This window comes from Phoca vitulina, unplaced genomic scaffold, assembly GCF_004348235.1.
Source record: "Phoca vitulina isolate PV1807 unplaced genomic scaffold, GSC_HSeal_1.0 scaffold8, whole genome shotgun sequence".
Classification (NCBI taxonomy): domain Eukaryota; kingdom Metazoa; phylum Chordata; class Mammalia; order Carnivora; family Phocidae; genus Phoca; species Phoca vitulina.
The window spans coordinates 48316512-48338002 of record NW_022589711.1 but is presented as its reverse complement, the minus strand read 5'-3'; the positions used below and the strand labels follow the sequence as shown (position 1 = coordinate 48338002).

The window sequence follows — 21491 nt, the reverse complement described above, 5'->3', positions numbered from 1 at the left end:
GCGCCCAACCCTACATGGGATTGGGCGCCCACGGGTGAGGTCATCACGAAGCGCCGAGGAGGGAAGCGGGAAGCGCAGGTATGAGGCTGGCCTCTGTGGCTTTGTGGCTGTCCTCTGGTGCCTTTTCCTCTTTTTGATCTAGTGCTCTCGCGTCGGCCTTCTCGGGCCCCTTTCCCTGTGAGGTTTCCCTGTGTCATGTCTCTGCTTCAGACTCCAACCTAACGCATGAAACTTCCCTCTCCTTGCTAGCCAGTTCCTAGCTCCGCCACCTTCGGCTTGAATTGGATCTTCTTCCTTTACTTTCGGCAGCTGAGGTCGTCTTCTCCTGGTCAGACCCTTTTGTTCTTTATTGGTAGTGGTACTTAATCAGAACATGTGTCCTAGCGTGTATTCGGCAAGTAAGGTCGTCATTTGAATCACCCCCACCCCCCGCCCAAATGTTTGGATAGCCTGAAAGTGCCGTGTAATTGCTGATTAAGTACTCCATTTTTTGGACAAAATGTAGCCTTTCCCAGTCTTTCCTACTAACCCGATTAGTGGGCGGATCAAGGCAGCGTGTTTTTATATAATTAGACATTCCAATAGGGAGAATGATGTGAAGGCTGTAATTATAGATGATTTCTTGGAAGAGAAAGAATTTAAGCATTATTTGGTCATACTGCATTTTCCTAGGTGGCCAAAAGTTTTCTGATAGCCTTTAAAGAATGCTTAGTGAGAGAAAATACTAACCATCATGTGAACAAGGCACTGGTAGGGTCCTTTACTCGGGTTTTATATAATTTTCAAAACAACTCTGAGATAATTATAGCGTTCACAGATTTCCGTAGTAGTTAACTCCACTGTCTTGCCTTTATGTAGTAAGAAATCTTCCCAGTAGTTCCCCTGCTGTGTATAATACATTTCTAGTTCTCCATTAAAAACAACAGCAATTATCTTCTCTACTCTCTGGTAAATGGTGTTTGGTTATTATTTGCTAGTTCCTTCTTCCCAGATGTTTTTTTCTCCCAGCTTAGTAACCCAGATTCTTTCCTTACTAGTGCTGATGCCACAGGCCTTCAATCATTTTGGTTGCTATCCAGCTTCTCCACATCAAGACCAACTTTGGAAAACCCAAACATGTGAAGAAAAGTTGACTTATACTTACTATAGTGATAATGATTACTACCTTATATTATTTGAATGGTAGTGTAATCTCAGGCTAGGGAGTTTTATTATTCATTTTTCAACTTTCAACTATAGGACATCCAAGGAAGGAGGTCTAGGTTTGTCTGGGAAGGCACTTAAATTTCTTTTAAATCTTTTTTTTTTTTTAAGTAGGCTCCATGCTCGGTGTGGAGCCCAATGCAAGGCTTGAACTCACCACGCTGAGATGAAGACATGAGCTGAGATCAAGAGTCGGATGCGTAACCGACTGAGCCACTCAGGTGCCCTGGAAAAGATTTTCTTTGTGACTAGGTCCTTTTCTTTCTACAGATCACCCTCCTGACCTTGCCCCTCCCCCTTGCACTTTGACTATTCAGAACTTCCATCTTTGCCCTCCACCCTTTCTAAAACTGCTCTCAAGATACCCCACCCTTCGCTGCCCACTCCATGATCTCATTAGGTTTTGAAGGAATCTATTATCTAATTAGAGTAATTCACAATAGGACATGATTAATTGCTGTGCTTTAGACATTACCCTTTAGACGTTACCTATGAGAAGAGAAGTTTGTTGACCTGATACCTGAATATGGAGATAATGGCACTTACCTATTTCTGGTAGGCTTTCCAGTCCCAGTAGGAGAAAAACAAGAAACAGTGGCTTGACAACTCATTTCTGAAAAATTGTTTTCATTTAACCCAGATTTAATTACATTTTTTTCCCACTGCCTTCTACCACAGTAGTCTGTTGTTTAATAGTTTTTGATGGTGGTCTTTGATGTTTTAAGTAATAACAATTTTAATTTTGTAGACTAAACATGTGATTTGGGGGGCTCTGGTTGACTCAATGATTAATAGTCTGCATGAGATAATAGGTCTCCATTTTTATTTTTCTGACTAGGTTGGTGATCAGTAAATATTATCCATGTGATGTAGAGATTAGAAGTTTAATTTGTTTAAGAGGTGAAGGTAGAGCTGACCTTGTTCTTGTGAGATTAATAGATACTACTGGTTCCATTATGGAAAATTTTATGGGAACAGTGTTGTTATTTATAATAGTTCCTTTAAGTACAAAATCCATTTATTGCCTAATTTCTCACACTTTGGGGTGAGCTTAACCAAATGTGTCTTTAAAATTGAATTAATCTTTTCCATTAAAAAAAATTATATTCAGAAGAAAATGCTAAAACTTTGTCTGCCAGTCAGCATTTACTTAGGTCCCCTGTGGGTAGATAATGTGATGGAGAAACAGAAGTACAAGAAACCCTATTTCATTCGTGTCTTAGATAAAACCTAAAATCCCAGTAGGGATCCAAAACCTGTATGCACACAAAATCCTAAAGCTGTAGAGGGCAGACTTCAGGACTTTAAAGTTGATTTCACTGTAGAAAAACTAAAACTAATGTAGGAAATAAGTGATCAGATCTCTAAAGAAAGGAGTTAAAATTATTTGTAACTTAAGTGGCTTTTTCAATGGTTACTACAAACTTCGTATTTTAAGGTAGTATATTATCTATATTATATGACAAGTCAGTAGTCACCACAGATGGCAGTCCCTAGGCCTAAATATTGTTAATACCTTTCATTTTAAATTGTGCTAAGTGTCCTTTTTTCTTGGTTTATCTTGAACATTTGGCAAAAGTTTTTTATGGTAGAAAATTAACTACTATTTCATTACTTGTCAGCAAAAATCCAACCACCAGAGTTCCCTGTCTTTACCTCTCTCTGAGTCATTTCCTCTCCAGACCTCTCCTTTAAAACTTACTTGCTTCGGTCTCTAATTAGTTTCCTCTGTATTCTAATTCAGTGCTTCTGCTGAAATAAAGTTATCTTTTTGTCTTTCCCATTTTGTCGTCTTTATGAAAATTGCTGTATATGATTTTGTGACCATGTTTCTGTTACTCCCCCACCCCTCTGTTACTTTGATTACCGAAAGATTAGAGGTTTTTTAGCAGTCTAGTTAGTTATTTTGTGTATGTGTAAGTGCCTAAAAATGGGAGGAAATAAGCTTTGTGTCGGGAATAGAAACTTTAGGCAGGTTGCCAGTATTTTAAATTATTTTTCAAAACAATATTAGGAAATTTATCTGTGCAATTGGATTGAATTCAGGTATCATATCTGAAAATATGAAAGCAACTATGGCAGTTTCTCACTAGAGAAATTCTCCCTTGGCTTGTGAAATGAAACATTAAATTTGTTCAGGTAGATTTGCTTGCTTCCTTTTGTCTGAACAGTTAGAGTTACATAAATTGCCCTTATTTCGTTTTTTTGCTTTACCCAACAGACAGTTGAGGCAGGGTAGAATTATGTGGCAATTTCATTGTATAAGTCTGGGATGCCTAGTATATCAGGAAATCTAAATTTTGTACATAAGTACAAAGTATGTAAGTATGTAAGTACAATAAGTACTGTTAAGTGTAAGTGGGTAATAAGGTAATTAAAAATGTGTGAGTAGGGGCGCCTGGGTGGCTCAGTCGTTAAGCGTCTGCCTTTGGCTTGGGTCACGATCCCAGGGTCCTGGGATTGCGCCCCGCGTCGGGCTCCCTGCTCGACAGGAAGCCTGCTTCTCCCTCTTCCGGGAAGCCTGCCTCTCCCTCTTCCACTCCCTCTGCTTGTGTTCCCTCTCTCACTGTCTCTCTGTCAAATAATAAATAAAATCTTTAAAAAAAAAAAATGTGAGTGGGGCGCCTGGGTGGCTCAGTCGTTAAGCGTCTGCCTTCGGCTCAGGTCATGATCCCAGGGTCCTGGAATCGAGCCCCGCATCGGGCTCTCTGTTCAGCGGGGAGCCTGCTTCTCCCTCTCCCACTCTGCTTGCTTGTGTTCCCTCTCTCACTGTCTCTCTCTGTCAAATAAATAAATAAAATCTTTAAAAAAAAAAAAAAAAAATGTGAGTGTGGGGTGCCTGGCTGACTTAGTCAGTAAAGCACGTGACTCTTGATCTCAGGGTTGTGAATTTGAGCCCCATGTTGGGTCTAGAGATAAATAAATAAACTTTAAAAAATAATAAAAATACCTGAGTACATTTAAAAGCTGTAATGAATTATTTGTGGCTTTTGGTTATTTTCTGCACTTTCAGAGAATACTAACAAGTTAAAAACTATTGTCAAGTGGAATTGTTAGAAAATTGTCTTCGTTATTTAAAAGTTTGGGATCCCTTTACATTGGATCCCATGTACAGATCCTAAGGGCTAGATGACTTTGATCAAATTATTTAACATTTCTGAAACTCAAGTTTTATCTTTAAAATGGAATAATACTAAACAGAAGGGTTGTGTTGAGAATAAAGTTAAATAATGTACTGAATTAGTCTCTGGTGGTAAAACCCAAGGATCTACATTTTTAACCAAATCCCTGGATGATTATTGGTGTAGTATTCTCAAATTTTAGTGTACATCAGCATCACCCAGAGGACTTCTTAAAACACATGGCTGGGCCCCAACCCCAGCATTTCTGATTCAGTTGGTCCAGGGTGGTATTGGGCAATTTATATTCATAAGTTCCTAGGTGATGCTGCTGGTCTGGAGGCCAAACTTGGAGCATCACTGGTGTAGATCTATGATGCCGCTTTGACCAGCCTAATAAAAATAGGAAAAGTGAGGGGCATCTGACTGGCTCAGTCAATGGAGCGTGCGACTTTTGATCTTAGGGTTGTGGGCTCTACACTTTGGGTGTAGAGATTACTTTAAAAAATAAATCTAAAAAAAAAATAGAGGGTGCCTGGGTGGCTCAGTCGTTAAGCGTCTGCCTTCGGCTCAGGTCATGAACCCAGTGCCCTGGGATCGAGTCCCGCATCAGGCTCCTTGCTCAGCAGGGAGCCTGCTTCTCCCTCTCCCTCTGTTGCTCCCCCTGCTCACTCTCTCTTGCCCACTCTCTCTCTCTCTAACAAATAAATAAATAAAATATTTTTTAAAAAAATAAAATAAAAAAATAAAAAATAAAAAAAATAGAGAAAGTGATAGTGGTAATATTTGTTGAACACTCATTATGTACCAAGCACTATTATATGTGCTTTACATATATTATTTAATTTTCTATGATCCTATAAAATGATGCTATTATTAATACCCCCCCCCATTTTATAGAGAAGGAAAATGAATCACAGAGAAGTTCAGTAACTTGCCCAAAGTCACCCAGCTAATAATAGGTAGTAAAGCTATTCAAACCCAGAGAATCTAGCTCCAGAGCTCTTTCTCTAAAACGTTCAGATAAAAGATATAACCTGATGATTGAGCAGCTCTTTTAAAAAGTATTATTCCTAATTTAAATATATAATGTTTATTCCCTTTTTTTAAGATTTTATTTATTTACTTCAGGGGGAGGTAGAGAATGGGGGGCAGAGGGCAGAGGGAGAAGCAGGCTCCGCTGGGCAGGGAGCCTGACATGGGGCTCGATCCCAGGACCCCAGGATCATGACCTGAGCCTAAGACAGACAACCAGCTGAGCCACCCAGGCGCCCCTATGTTTATTCTTATGTGGGCTTAACATCAAATGCTGGAAGACCAGGTTTGCCTGGGTCTGTGATTACAAAGAAAGCCTATTTATGGGGCTCCTGGGTGGTCAGCCGTTAAGTGTCTGTCTTCAGCTCGGGTCATGATCCCAGGGTCCTGGGATCCAGCCCCGCATTGGGCTCCCTGCTCAGTGGGAAGCCTGCTTCTCCCTCTCCCACTCCCCCTGCTTCTCCCTCTCCCACTCCTACTGCTTGTGTTCCTTCTCTTGCTGTGTCTCTCTCTGTCAGATAAATGAATAAAATCTTAAAAAAAAAACCCTATTTATGCATGTGCCAGCCAGGTACCCCACAATCCTGTGTCCAACTAAGCTTTTGTAGACTTGATCTTCAAATGTCTTTTTTAAAATTAAGTTTTTTTAGATATCTTTTAAAAATATTTAAATGAAATACTGCGTATTGCATTAGTCTGCTACCATCAGGTTCATAAATAAGAGATTATAGTTTTTCCCCCCTCCTCTTCACAGAGTCTCCTGGGCCATAATGGCAGTCAAGTGGACTGGTGGACATTCTTCTCCTATTCTCTGCCTGAATGCAAGTCAAGAAGGATTAGTGGCTTCTGGAGCAGAGAGCGGTGATCTCATGGCCTGGGGTGAAGATGGGACTCCTTTAGGACATACACGCTTCCAAGGGGCTGATGATGTTACCAGTGTCTTATTCTCTCCCTCCTGCCCCACCAAGCTCTATGCATCACATGGAGAAACCATTAGCTTACTGGATGTCAGATCCCTCAAAGGTTCCTTGGACCATTTTCATGTGAACGAAGAAGAAATCAATTGTCTCTCATTGAATGAAACTGAAAACCTGCTGGCTTCTGCTGATGACTCCGGGGCAATTAAAATCCTAGACTTGGAAAATAAGAAAGTTAGCAGATCACTGAAGAGACATTCCAATATCTGTTCCTCTGTAGCTTTTCGGCCTCAAAGGCCTCAGAGCCTGGTATCCTGTGGACTGGATATGCAGGTAATGCTTTGCAGAGAGTACTTGGGTAATTTCTAAATGAGTTTGGTAACGATCGGATTACTGATCAGGCTAAATATATCTTTGCATTTTCTGTTCTCTACTGACATGTCTTTTCTATGTATGAATCATAAGCCTTACTTCTACTGCATGTTTAATGCTAACTTGACAAAGCCTAGTAGGTTTCACTCACAAAGTAATCATTTATCCTTTAGCCTTCCTTTCTCTATGCTTAAAAGTGATAAACTCTGGAATTTGAATATTTCATTTTAATATCTTTTTAAACAAAAGAGCATGCTGAAGGCAGACGTTATCACCCACTCTCTACAAACTCTGTTTTGTTTTTGTGGGTTTTTGTTTGTTTGTTTGTTTTAATGAGGGACTGGGATTTTTTCTTACTTTAAAATTCTGTGGTACGTCAATTGAAGTATTGTGTATTGGTGATCAAGGTCAGAGCACTGCATTCAATGAGTTTTAAAAGGAACATCACAAATAGACCAAATTCAGAGGAAAGCCATCAGGAGAGTAGATATATCTAGAAACTCCATTTTGTGGGGGAAATGGAAGTGTTTAATTCTTGGTTTTCATGAGAGGAAAAAGCGGAATGTGCTAGTCTAAACAGAAGTCCTAGGGAAGCAGATTTTGGTTTTTTGTTTAAGATTTTATTTATTTGAGAGAGAGCGAGAGAGCACGAGCAATGGGGAGAGGGAGAAGCAGGCTCTCTGCCGAGCAGGGAGCCCAACATGGGACTCGATTCCAGGACCCTGGAATCATGACCCGAGCCAAAGGCAGACGCTTAACTGACTGAGCCACCCAGGCACCCCCAGACTTTGGCTTAATAAAGGAGAGCTTTCAGATAGCTTGAACTTTCCCATAGCAGATGTACTTGCTCTTAAAAGTAAATCTTGTGTCACTGGAGTGAGAATGATCATGGCTTCTCTTTGGTGAGCACTTAGTACTTGCCCGTGCTTTACATATATTAGTTTTCACTCTAGTCTCACCCTGATAGTTACTCTTTCTTTTTTAGAAATGAGACTGGGGTTTAAAATAAGTGTCCACATAGCTGCCTGAATTGAGATTCCGAACTTCAGTCTCTCTGGCTCCAAAGCCTGTATGTTTTTTCTCTGACGCCAGCAGTATCAAGCAGGAGATCATGAGGAATGTAGTAGAAAAGTTCTTGGTTTGGGAACAGGTGACTCCTAGAAAAAGAACCATTGTCTACTCATGACCTGTGTGCCCTGCACTGTTCTAGGCATTTAATCTACATTCTTAACTGTGTAAGTATCTTTCAAGAGTATGATTCCATTAATAGCATCAAAGATTTGTCTTTCTGCCCTTTTGGCCAGCAGTATTTACTACTCCCTTCTCTACCCTCTTCACCCCCTCATAAGTTAGAAATAAACGAGGCTGGTTGTTGTTGTTTTCATAATGACTGCTGTTACCCTCCCCCAGACTACTGGTATTTAGTAGGCAGAACCAGGGGCTGTCTTACAGCGCTGGGACAGTCCCGAAACAATAAAAAATTGTCTTACCAAAAATGTGTGTAGTTCCTCTACTGAGAATCATTCTACACTTGAGGTGCACAATGATCCTATGACTTGGAAACTCCTTTTCCACTCGTAGGTCTTGACCAAGCCCTTACAAACCTGCATTTTCTACCCTCGTGGTGATAACCTGCCTACTTGCTTGTGCAGAAAGACCTAACACATCCAGGTGGATATCTGTTTTAAGTAGACAGATTGTACAGTGTCTCTTTGACTAGTCATTCTTTTATCCTTAACCTATACCAGTCGTCAGTCACTGGTTCATTAACTTAGGCATGGTAGTAAACTTTATACTTCTCAGATTAGTAAGAAATGGGCATCCAGAATTTATCATTTTGCCTCCAGTTCTAGGAAAGATGATAGAGTGGCAGACAGCTGCTAGAGAACAGTATAGGATATAAATATTTTGTGAGAAGGAGATTTAGATTACTTAATTGATTTGACTCCCAAGACTTGCTAAAAATTCACTGTAGATTAATTTCTTTATTGGGTTGTGCTATAACAACAGTGGTAAGACAGCACAACTATGCCTTTAGGAAATTACTTTCCTTAACTGAAGTTGAAACTGTAATATCTTCCACAATTTACTTCTTAAAACCTGGTTATCCAGTATGATTCTAAACTTTAAGGGGACGCCTGGGTGGCTTAGTCGGTTAAGCGTCTGCCTTTGGCTCAGGTCATGATCCCAGGTCAGGTCCTGGAATCTAGTCCCACATCGGGCTCCCTGCTCGGCAGGGAGCCTGCTTCTCCCCCTGCTTGTGCTCTCTCTTTCTCTCTGACAAATAAATAAAATAAAATATTTTAAAAATAAAAAAATGAACTTTAAGAACAGCCAGCCTGTGGAAGGGTCCAAGAATGTAGGTATAGTAGTAGAAGGGAATTCTTATAAGGTTGATTTGGGGAGCGCTTTCTCTCTGAACAAATATTTTATCTCAAAGCAGGAATTGAATTATTGCCACACACAGTGTACCTATCTTTGTTATTACAGAAATTATACAAATTATATTCTTCAATCTAGATAGGTTTAAATAATTAAGCAAAGCACACTTGGAGGGGCAGGGACCTTAAAGTGATTTATTAAGACATTTGAGACTGCTTAATTTTTTTTTTAAGATTTTATTTATTTGAGAGAGAGAGAGTGCAAGCACGAATTGGGGGAGGGGCAGAGGGAGAAGGAGACTCCCCGCTGAGCAGGGAGGCCAATGCGGGGCCTGATCCCAGGACCCTGGGATCATGACCTGAGCCGAAGGCAGACGCATAACTGACTGAGACGCTTAACCAGGCACCCGAGACTGCTTAATTTTTGTTAAGTAGCTCTAAGATATGTGTGTAAAGTATAAGAATAAAATTAAATAAATACATCAGTGGCCATCACTCAAATATAGTTTTCTCTTGTAAAGACCTTTGGAAATTTAAGACCATCATATATTTCTGTGGCATACACATTGATTTTTTTTGCCCTTCCTTTCCACATCTGAAAATAAATGGTTCAAAGGTTAGTTATTCTTTCCGGAGTTTGAAAGATCACTAGTACCAACACTTAAGGATCAGGATGGTAGAAGAGGCTTTTTTTTCCTTGAAAATGATTCTTCTGTGTGGAAAGAAATGTTTTTGTAGTGAGAAAAATTCCTAAGCAGGGTCACTTGGATGTGATTGCATTCACTTCTGAACATTTGCCAGTTTTCCACTTTCTCCCCCTCTGACATATTTTAGGACCATATACCCCAAACTTTTGTATTCTTTTCTCAGTATCTCTTGCTTTCTTGCTTAGGGTGACACCGCTTGAACCAGGGGTTGAGAAATTGTAAAACACTGTAGAATCTTTGGCAGTTAGGAAGAGTAAAGTGGTATAGAGAATGTCCAGGCAGGAACAGTCTGGGAATCTTCAGTACTTGGAAATGATTCTTGGATTGGTAGAATCTGGGATGACTGTTAACACATTTAGATGATTTCAGTAAATACAAAAAAATGTTTAATCTGCTGAAAACACTTTGGGTATAGACATTAGCAAAGATGAATTGAATCTCAGGGCTCCTGGCTGGCTTAGCAGTGGAGTGTGCGACTCTTGATCTTGGGGTCATGAGTTCAAGCCCCACATTGGGCATGGAATCTACTTAAAATTTTTAAAAAAGAAGAATTAAATCTCAAACTGACAAGCTAGTAGTATATGTTAGTTAATAGCGTAGAAATTAAATATGGGAAAGAGAAGCAGGCTGGAATAGTTAGGAAAGCCTTCTTAGAGGGATAGAGACTTGAGGTAAGCCCCTAAAATGGGTAATTTAGGTAGTGTGAAAGGAAAGACAAAGCATTCCAGATTTCATTTATTTAATTGACAGGCTTTTTGACTTGAAACCGGCATAGACTAAAATTAATAAATTTCATAATCTTCAGGGCTCTTGAATGGCTTAGTTGGTTAAGCGTCTGCCTTCAGCTCAAGTCATGATCCCAAGGTCCTGGGATCAAGCCCCACATTGGACTCCCTGCTTTGCGGGGAGCCTGCTTCTTCCTCTCCCTCTGCTGCTCCCCCTGCTTGTGCTCTCTGTCAAATAAATAAATGAAATATTTAAAAATAAGATAAATTTCATAGTCTTCTATTTTACTTGCAGAGATGAGGGTACAATGACTTAAAGAAACTTAAGAATGTGGATTACACTTTAATGGGGTTGTTAATCAGAAGTTATTTAGGATCTTGTTTTCTAAATTCTACCTTACTGCCCATTGGCATCCTAGTTTTGGCACCAGGGTAGCATTCCACTGGCATATTGTGGTGCCATAGGAACTTTTAAAAATTTAATATTGTTGGGGCGCCTGGGTGGCTCAGTTGTTAAGCATCTACTTTCGGCTCAGGTCATGATCCCAGGGTCCTGGGATTGAGCCCTGCATCGGGCTCCCTGCTCGGTGGGAAGCCTGTTTCTCCCTCTCCCACTCCCCTTGCTTGTGTTCCCTTTCTCGCTGTGTCTCTCTCTGTCAAATAAATAAATAAATAAAATCTTTAAAAAAAAGAAAATAAAAATTCAATATTGCTGGAACTGTGTCATAGTAATTATTGTCAGACTACTTTGATGACTTTATTAGAAGTGGAGTAAGCATAATAGTTGAGCAAAATGGCTAAACCTCTGTTTGACTACGTAACTTTCTCTTATTTAAAGGTAATGCTGTGGAACCTTCAGAAAGCACGGCCACTCTGGATTACAAATTTGCAGGAAGATGAAACAGAAGAGATGGAAAGCCCACAATCACCTGGTCAGCTTTTAAACCCTGCTTTAGCCCACTCTGTGTCTGTGGCATCATGTGGCAATATTTTTAGCTGTGGTGCAGAAGATGGTAAGGTTCGAATCTTTAGGGTGATGGGAGTTAAGTGTGAACAAGAACTGGGATTTAAGGGCCATTCTTTGGGAGTATCCCAGGTCTGCTTTTTGCCAGAATCCTATTTGCTGCTTACTGGAGGGAATGATGGGAAGATAATGTTGTGGGATGTAAGCAGTGAAGTTGAAAAAAAACAGAAGAGTCCTACAAAACCTACTCACAGGAAGAAAACTAAAAGAGCAGCTTATACCAAGCAGGGTGGAAGCACTCATGCTCCAGTAGCAGATGAAGAAGAACATGGCAAAATTTTACCAAAGCTAAGTATTGAACATGGAGAAAAGGTGAACTGGCTCTTGAGTACAAGAATAAAGGGATACCAAAATATATTAGTAGCTGATCAAACTAGTTGTATATCTGTATATCCCTTAAAAGAATTTTAAATCCAATAAAATTATTTGAAAAACTGTAGCAACTTTTTATAGGTTAAAAAAAATCCTGATTCTTCATTCTTGTCATTCTTAATGTTTGTCATATGTGGAATAGTACTGTTCCATCATATAAATTATAAGGCATTTGGGTAATACTTTATATAGTAAATGACATATTAAAATTTGAGGGAAGAGAACTAATATTCACTGAGTAATGGCCATATACCAGCCATTTTACATGTTTCATTTCTTCTTCCAAATCCGTGATGTGGGTGATTTCCCTCATTTTATTGCCACAGTAATCGAGACTCAAAGATATTAAGTAACAAAGAATGAGGAAGATTGCAGGCATGATTACTTACCTGGAAAGGATTGTGGTTGTCTTGTCAAGCCTCCTACTTCAGGGAAGCCCACATGTGATCTATTCCAAATGTAGTCACCACATTAGTTATAACTGGTTATTTCCGATCCTAGGATGTCATAAGGAGCCTTACCAAGTTGGAAGAGGAAACCTGTTCTTGCTTGTTCTGTGTTAAGCCCAGAAGGCTTTGCTGACAATTACTTTTTGTTGTTTCTAAGAAAAGGGCTTCAGGGTCAAATCAGCTTTAGGATATTATGCAGTAGTCCAAGCTGTGGTGCTGATAGAACCAAGAATAGCCTGAAGTTATGAATAAGAAGTTCTGACTAAGAAGATAAAAAGTAGAGAAGAGATAGAAGAGGTAAAGAACATGGGGCGCCTGGGTGGCTCAGTTAGTTGAGCATCCGACTCTTGGTTTTGGCTCAGGTCATGATCTCGGTCGTGGGATCTAGCCCAGCATCGGACTCGGCTTAGCGCAGAGTCAGCTTGGGATTCTCCCTCTCCCTCTGTCCCTCCCCCTGCATGTGTACTCGTGCTCTCTCTCTCTCTCTTTCTCCCTTTCTCCCTCCCTCTCAAGTAAATAAATAAAATCTTTTTTAAAAAAAAAAGAATAGAAACCAAGATAGTATGTCAAGAGTAATTTCCTTTTCATCATGGCCTGGTTTGCTCTCTTCTCTACATGTTCTTTCTGCTTCTACTTATACTGCCTACTATTGTTTTTGGTTTTTGTTTTTTTTTAGAGCGAGAGCTTGAGGGCAAGCAGGGGGTGTGGGGGAGAGGGAGATTCTTAAGCAGACTCCATACCCAGTGTTGAGCCCAATGGAGGCTGGATCTCACAACCCTAAGATCATGACCTGAGCCGAAATCAACAGTCAGGCACTTAACCAACTGAGCCACGCAGGTGCCCCTATACTAACTACTCTTACATTCCAAGTTTTGAAGAGAATCTGGTTATCATTATCCTTGTTTGTGGAGAATTCTTTAATAAGTGTGATTTTAGTCTGAACACTTGTTCAGTGACAGAAACCAAATTCAAATTGGCTTAAGGGGGTAAAAAGTAGTTTTTTTGCTCACATACCTGAGAAGTCCAAGGATAATCCAGCATGTACTGCTGGGATAGATAAGCTGATAAGATGTGAGTCTACAGGTTCCCAACCTGTGGAAAGTCTTTCCTAGAGGTGGAGAGAGAGAATACTCAGTGATTTTGAGCCTTGAAACAACCTTACCTGAAAGAAATGTATTCCTAGAGCCTTTTTTTTTTAACTTGCAACTAAGAGTCCTGATCAATTAAGTGGGCCATCAATAAATATTGTTGAGTGATCTCACTTGGAATTTAAGGAAAGGACAATACCATCTTGGCCCTAAAAAATTCATTGGTAGGGGTACCTAGCTGGCTTAGTTGGTGAAGCATGCAACTCTTGATCTGGGGGTTGTGAGTTTGATCCACACGTTGGGCACATAGATTACTTTAAAAAAAAAATTATTATTGGCAAAGGACCTTGGCCTGAGTAATGACAGAAACAAGGTTCTAATTCCAGCACTGGGCAAGGCTCTCGTCCAATTTGGGCTTTAGTTTCCTTGAAAGTGAAGGGCTTGAATTAGAAATCCTCTAAGGTACCTTTCATGCCACTGTTAAATGAAATGAAAATACCATCATCATAATATTATGCTTATCCAATGATTCTAATATTAAAATATCAGGAAGAACTAATGCTCATGGCTAATCTCTGGCGGTTTTAGGGGGATCTTTTGAAAAATTACCCAAGTACAGCATCATTTGAGCTATTGAGTCTGAATAAATTTATGGGAATAAGGTAAGAAGTATTTAAACCAGAGTTGAAACATCAGCCCTAAACTTCTTTTGCTTGCTGATAACATACCCACTCAGACCGCTTAAGCAAAAGGGAAGTTTACTATTAGGGCATGGGGAGCAGAATTCTCTAGTTTACTAGAGCAGAAATGTAGCTTGGCTTCACTTGAGTCTTTAATGAGGTAAGCCATAAACAACCAAAGCAGCTGGGGCACCTGGGTGCCTCAGTCAGTCAGTCAAGCACCTGCCTTCAGCTCAGGTCATGATCTCAGGGTCCTGGGATCGAGCCCTGCATCAGGTTCCTGCCCAGCACGGAGTCTGCTTGTCCCTCTCCCTCTGCCCCTCACCCCTGCTCATGCTCTCTCTCTCTCTCTCTCACTCACTCTGCGCTTTCTCTCTCAAATAAAATTAAAAAAAAAAAGAAAGGGCAAGCTATGGACTGTAAATATTTGTCAAAGCTCAAAAAATCATACTTTTATGATTATAGAATTTTATTGTCACATCGGGGATTAGGGCTTCAGCATATGAATTTGGGGGGACACAAATAATGAGTGTAGATGAGGAGAGCATGAAGGGCTAATTGTGAAGAACCTAATGGGAAAAGGGGGGTAATGTTTACAGAAGAGCATATAAAATATAAACATCTAAAGGTTTTACATTATTTTTTCTTACTTGGTCTTCAAAACCTTTTATGTATTTTGTACTTACACTACATATAGATTTGGACTAGTCACATTGCAACTACTCAGTAGCTGCCTTTGCTAGTGGCTACTGTATTGGACCATGCAAGTTCCAGAAGACCTAAAATAATTATGATGGCTGGGGCACCTGGTGGCTCAGTCGGTTAAGTGTCTGCCTTCGGCTCAGGTCGTGATCCCGGAGTCCCGGGATCAAGTCCCACATCGGGCTCCCTGCTCAGTGGGGAGTCTGCTTCTCCCTCTGACCCTCACCCCACTTGTGCTCTCTCTCTTAAATAAATAAAAAAATTTTTTTTAAGATTTTATTTATTTGACAGAGAGACACAGGGGGAGAGGGAACACAAGCAGGGGGAGTGGGAGAGGGAGAAGCCGGCTTCCCGCAGAGCAGGGAGCCCAATGTGGGGCTCGATCCCAGGACCCCGGGATCATGACCTGAGCCGAAGGCAGCTGCTTAACGACTGAGCCACCCAGGCACCCCTTAAATAAATAAAATCTTAAAAAAAAAAAAATACATAATGGAAGCTGGATACAAAATACTGTATGATTCTATTTATAAGACTTTTTTTTTAAGAGTTTATTTATTTGAGAGAGAACACATGAGAGGGGGGAGGGTCAGAGGAAGAAGTAGAATCCCTGCTTAGCAGGGAGCCAGACACGGGGCTCAACCCCAGAACTCCAGGATCATGACCTGAGCCAAAGGCAGTTGCCTAACCAACTGAGCCACCCAGGCACCTCTATTTATAAGACATTTTAGAAAAGGCGAAGAAAGTAGACAAAGGTTATCAGAGGTCAGAGGTATGGTATAGGATTGATTGCAAAAAAGTGCAAGAGAACTTTTGAGGGTGATAGGGGTCATGTTCTGTGATCTTTATCATGATTGTGGTGGTGGTCACATGACTAAATATTTGTCAAAGCTCAAAAAATCATACTTTTATAATTATTGAATTTTATTGTATGCAAATTATATTCAAAATGTATTTTTTTAAAAAGGCTGCAGGCTATAAAGGTGCATTTTCTTTTTTTTTTTTAAGATTTTATTCATTTCTTTGAGAGCGCACAAGCAGGGGGAGCGGCAGGCAGAGGGAGAGAGAAAGCAGACTCCCAGCTGAGCAGGGAGCCTGACACGGGGCTCAATCCCAGGACCCTGGGATTGTAACCCGAGCCAAAGGCAGACGCTCAACTGACTGAGCTACCCAGGTGCCCCAAAAAGTGCATTTTCAAGACAAGTTTCTTAGGGCTCTTTCCAAACCTGTAACCACCAAAGCCCTTGTAAATAGAAAGTTTAGAGCTCTCACACCATTAATGTGTGTCTTGCTCTATCACTACTAATTTTTCACTTAAAATTAGGATTTTTTTCCCTTAGGTTTCACAATTCAAGTTAATGTTTTTTCTTCTTTTTTTTTGTTAAGATTTTATTTATTTATTTGACAGAGAGAGACCCAGCAAGAGAGGGAACACAAGCAGGGGGAATGGGAGGGGGAGAAGCCGGCTTCCTGTGGAGCAGGGAGCCCGATGCAGGACTCGATCCCAGGACCCTGAGATCATGACCTGAGCTGAAGGCAGACGCTTAACGACTGAGCCACCCAGGCGCCCCAAGTTAATGTTTTTTCTATCCTTTTTCTAATTTGAAAGTTATGATGTTAGAAATATTAATACAAGAGTTTAAACTGGGACTGTGTTCAACAGAAACACTTTGGTTGGTTATTCAGCAGACACCAGTCCCCCAGAGCCAATAGTCACTAAGTACAAGCATCAATAAACCCCCTCTCCAATGTTCTGTTATCAGTTCTCCAGTAACAGCAGTAGCAGAAGTTAACAGGAAGAATTTATCATGTCATAGAGTATCTTTGGCTGAAAAAAACTAATAAAATCTAAAAATGTTTTAGGGGTGCCTGGCTGGCTCAGTTGGAAGAGCATGTGACTGTTCTTGGGGCTATGAGTTCAAGCCCCATGTGGGATGTAGAGATTACAAAAGAGAGAGAAAGAAAAGAAAGAAGAAAAAGAAAAAGGAAGAGAGAAAAGAAGGAAGGAATGAAATAAAAGAAATGCTTTAAAATAAATACCAGGTATAAATAGTTTTTTTTTTTTACAAAATTCTGTAAATCTAAAATTTATAAAGTGAGAATGCACGAACCAAGGGATGCACGTAATTCAGTTAGAGAAATGTCTTATAACTGAGTCATTACTCTGCCCAAGGTAGTATCAACTTGCCAATGCAAAAGAACCTCCTCTAAAGCAGTTAGTGCCAAATTCATGTGAGAGGTAATTTAGCTTCAGCAAAACAGCACCAGCTATCACAATAAATTAATGTTGACAATTTAATTTTATTAGTTGTAATTTAGTTTGTATTTAATATGTATGTTTCTTTTCATTTTATAGTCACATAAGAGTTAAAAGAAGTTGATACCTAATGTTGCATTTGGACATATTTAAGCAACATTACACTAAAAGTAATTTCAATATAATAAGTAATTACTAATCCTAGAAGCCTAATATTTTTTTTCTTCTAAAAACGTACAGTACTCGGGGTGCCTGGGTGGCTCAGTTGTTAAGTGTCTGCCTTCAGCTCAGGTCATGACCCCAGGGTCCTGGGATCGAGCCCAGTGGGCACTCAGCGGGGGAGCCTGCTTCTCCCTCTCCTCTCCCTTTCCCTCTGCCTGCTGCTCCCCCTGCCTGTGCTCTCTCTCTCTCTTGCTATCTCTCTGTGTCTCTCTCTGTCAAATAAATAAAAAAATAAAATTAAAAAAAAACATACAGTACTCAAGCTTGAATGCATGAACATGTAAATAGAGTCCTGAAAATCTTCTTGACTGGCCTTTAGCATCTCCATGTGAGACTAGCACTAAGTGATGTTGCCGGAGAATGTGGGGAAATAGCAAGGGTGGAACCAGTAGTTTGCTGTGGAAGAGGATATTTTGGAGAAACATGGATTGCTCAAAATAAATTCTAAAATGGCCAGATAGGAAAACTAGTCACATAATCAGTAGGAGGTATTAGAGTCAAGAATGAAGCCCAAGTTTTTGGTTTCAGTGACTGGGTGGGTCCTAGGGCCATAAATCCACACAGGGAGCACAAGAAGCTGGGCAGGTTTGACTACTTAGACCTACCTTATCTGCCCAGACTGGTCCTTGCCATTCTGGTGTCATTACCATCAGCTCTCCAAAATGGCACAGAGCTGTTATTAGTCAGGAGTCTGGCTGCACTGGAGAGGCAGGGGTGATTTGGAGTATTACTGGACTCCTTAAGCCAGAGTGGGGACTAGGCAGACACTTCTCTTTCTCTTTGTTTCCCTTAAATCGCTTACTCCTAGCATTGCTTCTTTCTTAATAATACGCTCTAATTTTCTAATCGATGCTATTCATGAAGCATTACCTTTTTTGGTTCTTAGAATTTTCAATATTTTCCTTTCCTGCATTGCTCTGTAGAGATTCAGCGCCCCCTAGAGACATAGTTCATAACTTTCCTGGTGTTCACAGATTTTGGTAGCCTCAAATTAGTCAAATAACTGGATTAGTCCCTACCTGAACTTTTTTCTATTTTTTTCTTTTCTAAGTGAGTTGGACAATTATACATCTTTTTATCAACTAACTTTCTTTTTTCTTTCTTGTTAGTAAGGAATTCTTCATGGCTCTGAGTAACCATTTAGATACCAAAATTTAAAATTAAGTAGACCTCCATTTTGGAGATGGGGAAGGGAAAAAAATTAAAAGAAATAAAATTAATTTTTTGAATTTTCCAAAGTTTAAAAAACTATTTTCCAAAAATATTATTTTCCAGGGTTATAGAATCCTTGTTTGTATTTCTGAAATGTCATTCAGCTCTACTATCCTACCACATATTTTCATTGTCTATGACATTCCCATCAATGGATATGGCTGTTTCTTCAAAGGATGACTTTTCCTTCAAAGCTCTTGTCCTCTGAGACCAAGATGTCTTCATAATCTTAGCTGCAAATCAGATTCACCAATAAAGATTTGAAAAATATCTAGGTGCCCAAGTCCTATCCCTCAAAAACCCAATTCAGTACCATGAGAGATTCATTATGTTGCAGATCAACTCACCCTTCAAAAATACTAAATAATGTGGGGGGTGCCTGGCTGGCTCAGTGGGTGGAGCATGTGACTCTTGATTTCAGGGTTGTGAATTGAAGCCCCACACTGGGTGTAGAGATTAATTAAAAGTAAAATAATTAAAAAATACTAAATAATCTGAATGAAATATTTTTAAATTGATTTGTATACCTGTCAGAATGGCTAAAATAAAAAATAGTGACAACACCAAATGCTGGTAAGAAAGTGGGAGAAGCGTCATTTCCGGGCGGCACTGGACGGAGTGGCTAACGGCCTGCAGAGCAACACACCTAAGTTTTATTGTGACTACTGTGACACGTACCTCACCCATGACTCTCCTTCCGTGAGAAAGACACACTGCAGTGGTAGGAAACACAAAGAGAATGTGAAAGACTACTATCAGAAATGGATGGAAGAGCAGGCTCGGGCCTGATTGACAAAACAACCGCCGCACTTCAACAAGGGAAGATACCTCCTACTCCATTCTCTGCTCCTCCTCCTCCTCCCCCACCTCCCCCCAGTCTCCGGGCTACTCCTCGCCCTGGTATGATGCCAGCGCCCCATATGGAGGGCCCTCCCATGATGCCAATGATGGGCCCTCCTCCTCCTGGGATGATGCCAGTGGGACCTGCTCCTGCAATGAGGCCACCTATGGGAGGCCACATGCCAATGATGCCTGGGCCCCCAATGATGAGACCTCCTGCCCGTCCCATGATGGTGCCCACTTTGCCAGGAATGACCAGACAGATAAGGAGAGACAGGACCTCTTTCTATTCATTTTGTATTACTTGTTCTACTTCACCAGGAGATCATGGTGCTGTGACTCTGGGTGTTTTCTCACAGCAGGACAAGACTTGCTCCCCCTTCCTATCAAAGAGAGAATAGTTTTTGCCGGGGAGTAGTGGGACAAAAAAAAAAAAGGCAATTTTCATTTGTATTGTGAAATGTAAAAATAAAATTGTCAACTGTTTCAGTTAAAAAAAAAGAAAGTGGGAGAAATTAGATCTCTCATTTGTCACTGGTGGGAATGTAAAATGGTACAGCTACTCTGGAAAACAGTTGGGCATTTTCCTACCAAACAATATGCCAAAACCATATGACCCAGCAATTGCTCTCCTGGGCATTTAAACATATGTTCAGGGGTGCCTGGGTGGCTCAGTCATTAAGCGTCTGCCTTCAGCTCAGGTCATGGTCCCAGGGTCCTGGGATCGAGCCCTGCATCGGGCTCCCTGCTCTGCGGGAAGCCTGCTTCTCCCTCTCCCACTCCCCCTGCTTGTGTTCCTCTCTCGCTCTCTCTCTCTCTGTCAAATAAATAAATAAATAATCTTAAAAAAAAAAAAACATATGGTCACATAAAAACCTGTACATGAATGTTTATAGCAGCTTTATTCATGGATAGCCCCGAACTGGAATTAGCCCAGATTCCTTAAATAGGTAAATGGTTAAACAATCTGATATATCCATACTGTGGAATACTACTCAGAATAAAAAGGAACAAACTATTGATAAATACAGCAAACTGGATTTCATGTATTTTCAAATTAGTGTCATGAATTTGTAATATCCTCTTTTATTAGTCTTGTCATGAGGGCTTTTTTTTGCTTTTTTGTTTTTTTTAAGTAGGCTCCATGCCCAGCATGGAACCTACAGGGCTTGAACTCATGACCCTGAGATCAAGACCTGAGCGAGATCAAGAGTCAGATGCTCAACCAACTGAGACACCCAGGTGCCCCTTGTCAGGAGTTTTTATTAATATTAATAACCTTTTCAAAGAACCAATATTTGCCTTGGATAATACTATTATTTGTTTTCTGTTTAATTCCTGCTCCAATTATTATTTCCTTCATTCTGCAATCTTCAGGTTTAGTTTGCTCTTTTCCTAACACTTTGAGATGGACACTTAGCTCATTGATTTTTTAGCGCCCTCCCCAACCTTTAGCATATATGCATTTAAGGCTATACAATTTCTTCTAAGTATGGCTTTAGCTATATCCTGCTAGTTTTATGTGCCACACTTTCATTAGTGTTCTGATATAACATTTTATTTTTATTTTTTTGATATAAAATTTAAATTTTCATTGTGATTTATTCTTTGATACATGAATTATTTAGGAACAGGGCAAATATTGACACATTTCCCTCTGATATTGGAAACAAGAGATGAGAAAGATATCTCCACCATTATTTGTATTTGACATTCTACTGGAGGTCCTAGATAGTACAATATGGCAAGAAAAAAAAATAAAAGCCATAAGAATTAAAAAGAAGTAAAACAGTTATTTACAGACATGATTGTGTATTCAGAAAATCAAAGGAATCTAGAGACGAATTGCTAAAATTAAAAATGGGTTTAGTAAGTTTGCTGAATAAAAAGATAAATATACAAAAAAAATGGTAGTGTTCTTATATAACAGCAACAATAAAGGAAAAATTAAAAATACCATTTATGATAACATCAAGAAACATCAAATACTTACTAATAAATATAATGAAAAACATACAAAAACCCTACAGATAAAAACTGTAAAACATGATTGAGAAAAATTAAAGAAAATCTAAAAGAGGGTTTTATCATGTTCATGAATTAGAAGATTAAATAATATAAAGATGTCAGTGTAATTCTAATCAATCCCAGCTAGTACTGTTATAAAAATTAGGAAGATTGTTGTAAAT

General features: G+C 39.9%; 1 protein-coding gene and 1 pseudogene across 1 annotated transcript; both read left to right on the top strand.

Moving 5' to 3' along the window:
- The first annotated feature begins 13 nt into the window (after window positions 1-13).
- On the top strand, window positions 14-11918 carry WDR53 (WD repeat domain 53). Its single transcript, XM_032406158.1, has 3 exons — window positions 14-78; window positions 6112-6607; window positions 11298-11918. The coding sequence occupies exons 2-3, from the start codon at window positions 6128-6130 to the stop codon at window positions 11892-11894; spliced, it is 1077 nt and encodes a 358-aa protein (XP_032262049.1). The 5' UTR covers window positions 14-78; window positions 6112-6127; the 3' UTR covers window positions 11895-11918.
- A 7080-nt stretch (window positions 11919-18998) lies between these two features.
- Window positions 18999-19716, top strand: LOC116633553 (annotated as a pseudogene).
- The last annotated feature ends 1775 nt before the right edge of the window (window positions 19717-21491 follow it).

Bases quoted from the DNA above. Each gene is read 5' to 3' on its own strand.
- WDR53 (XM_032406158.1), top strand. From the start codon at position 6,128: ATGGCAGTCAAGTGGACTGGTGGACATTCTTCTCCTATTCTCTGCCTG. The intron at 6,608-11,297 runs GTAATGCTTTGC...TCTTATTTAAAG, and splicing joins CCTGTGGACTGGATATGCAG to GTAATGCTGTGGAACCTTCA.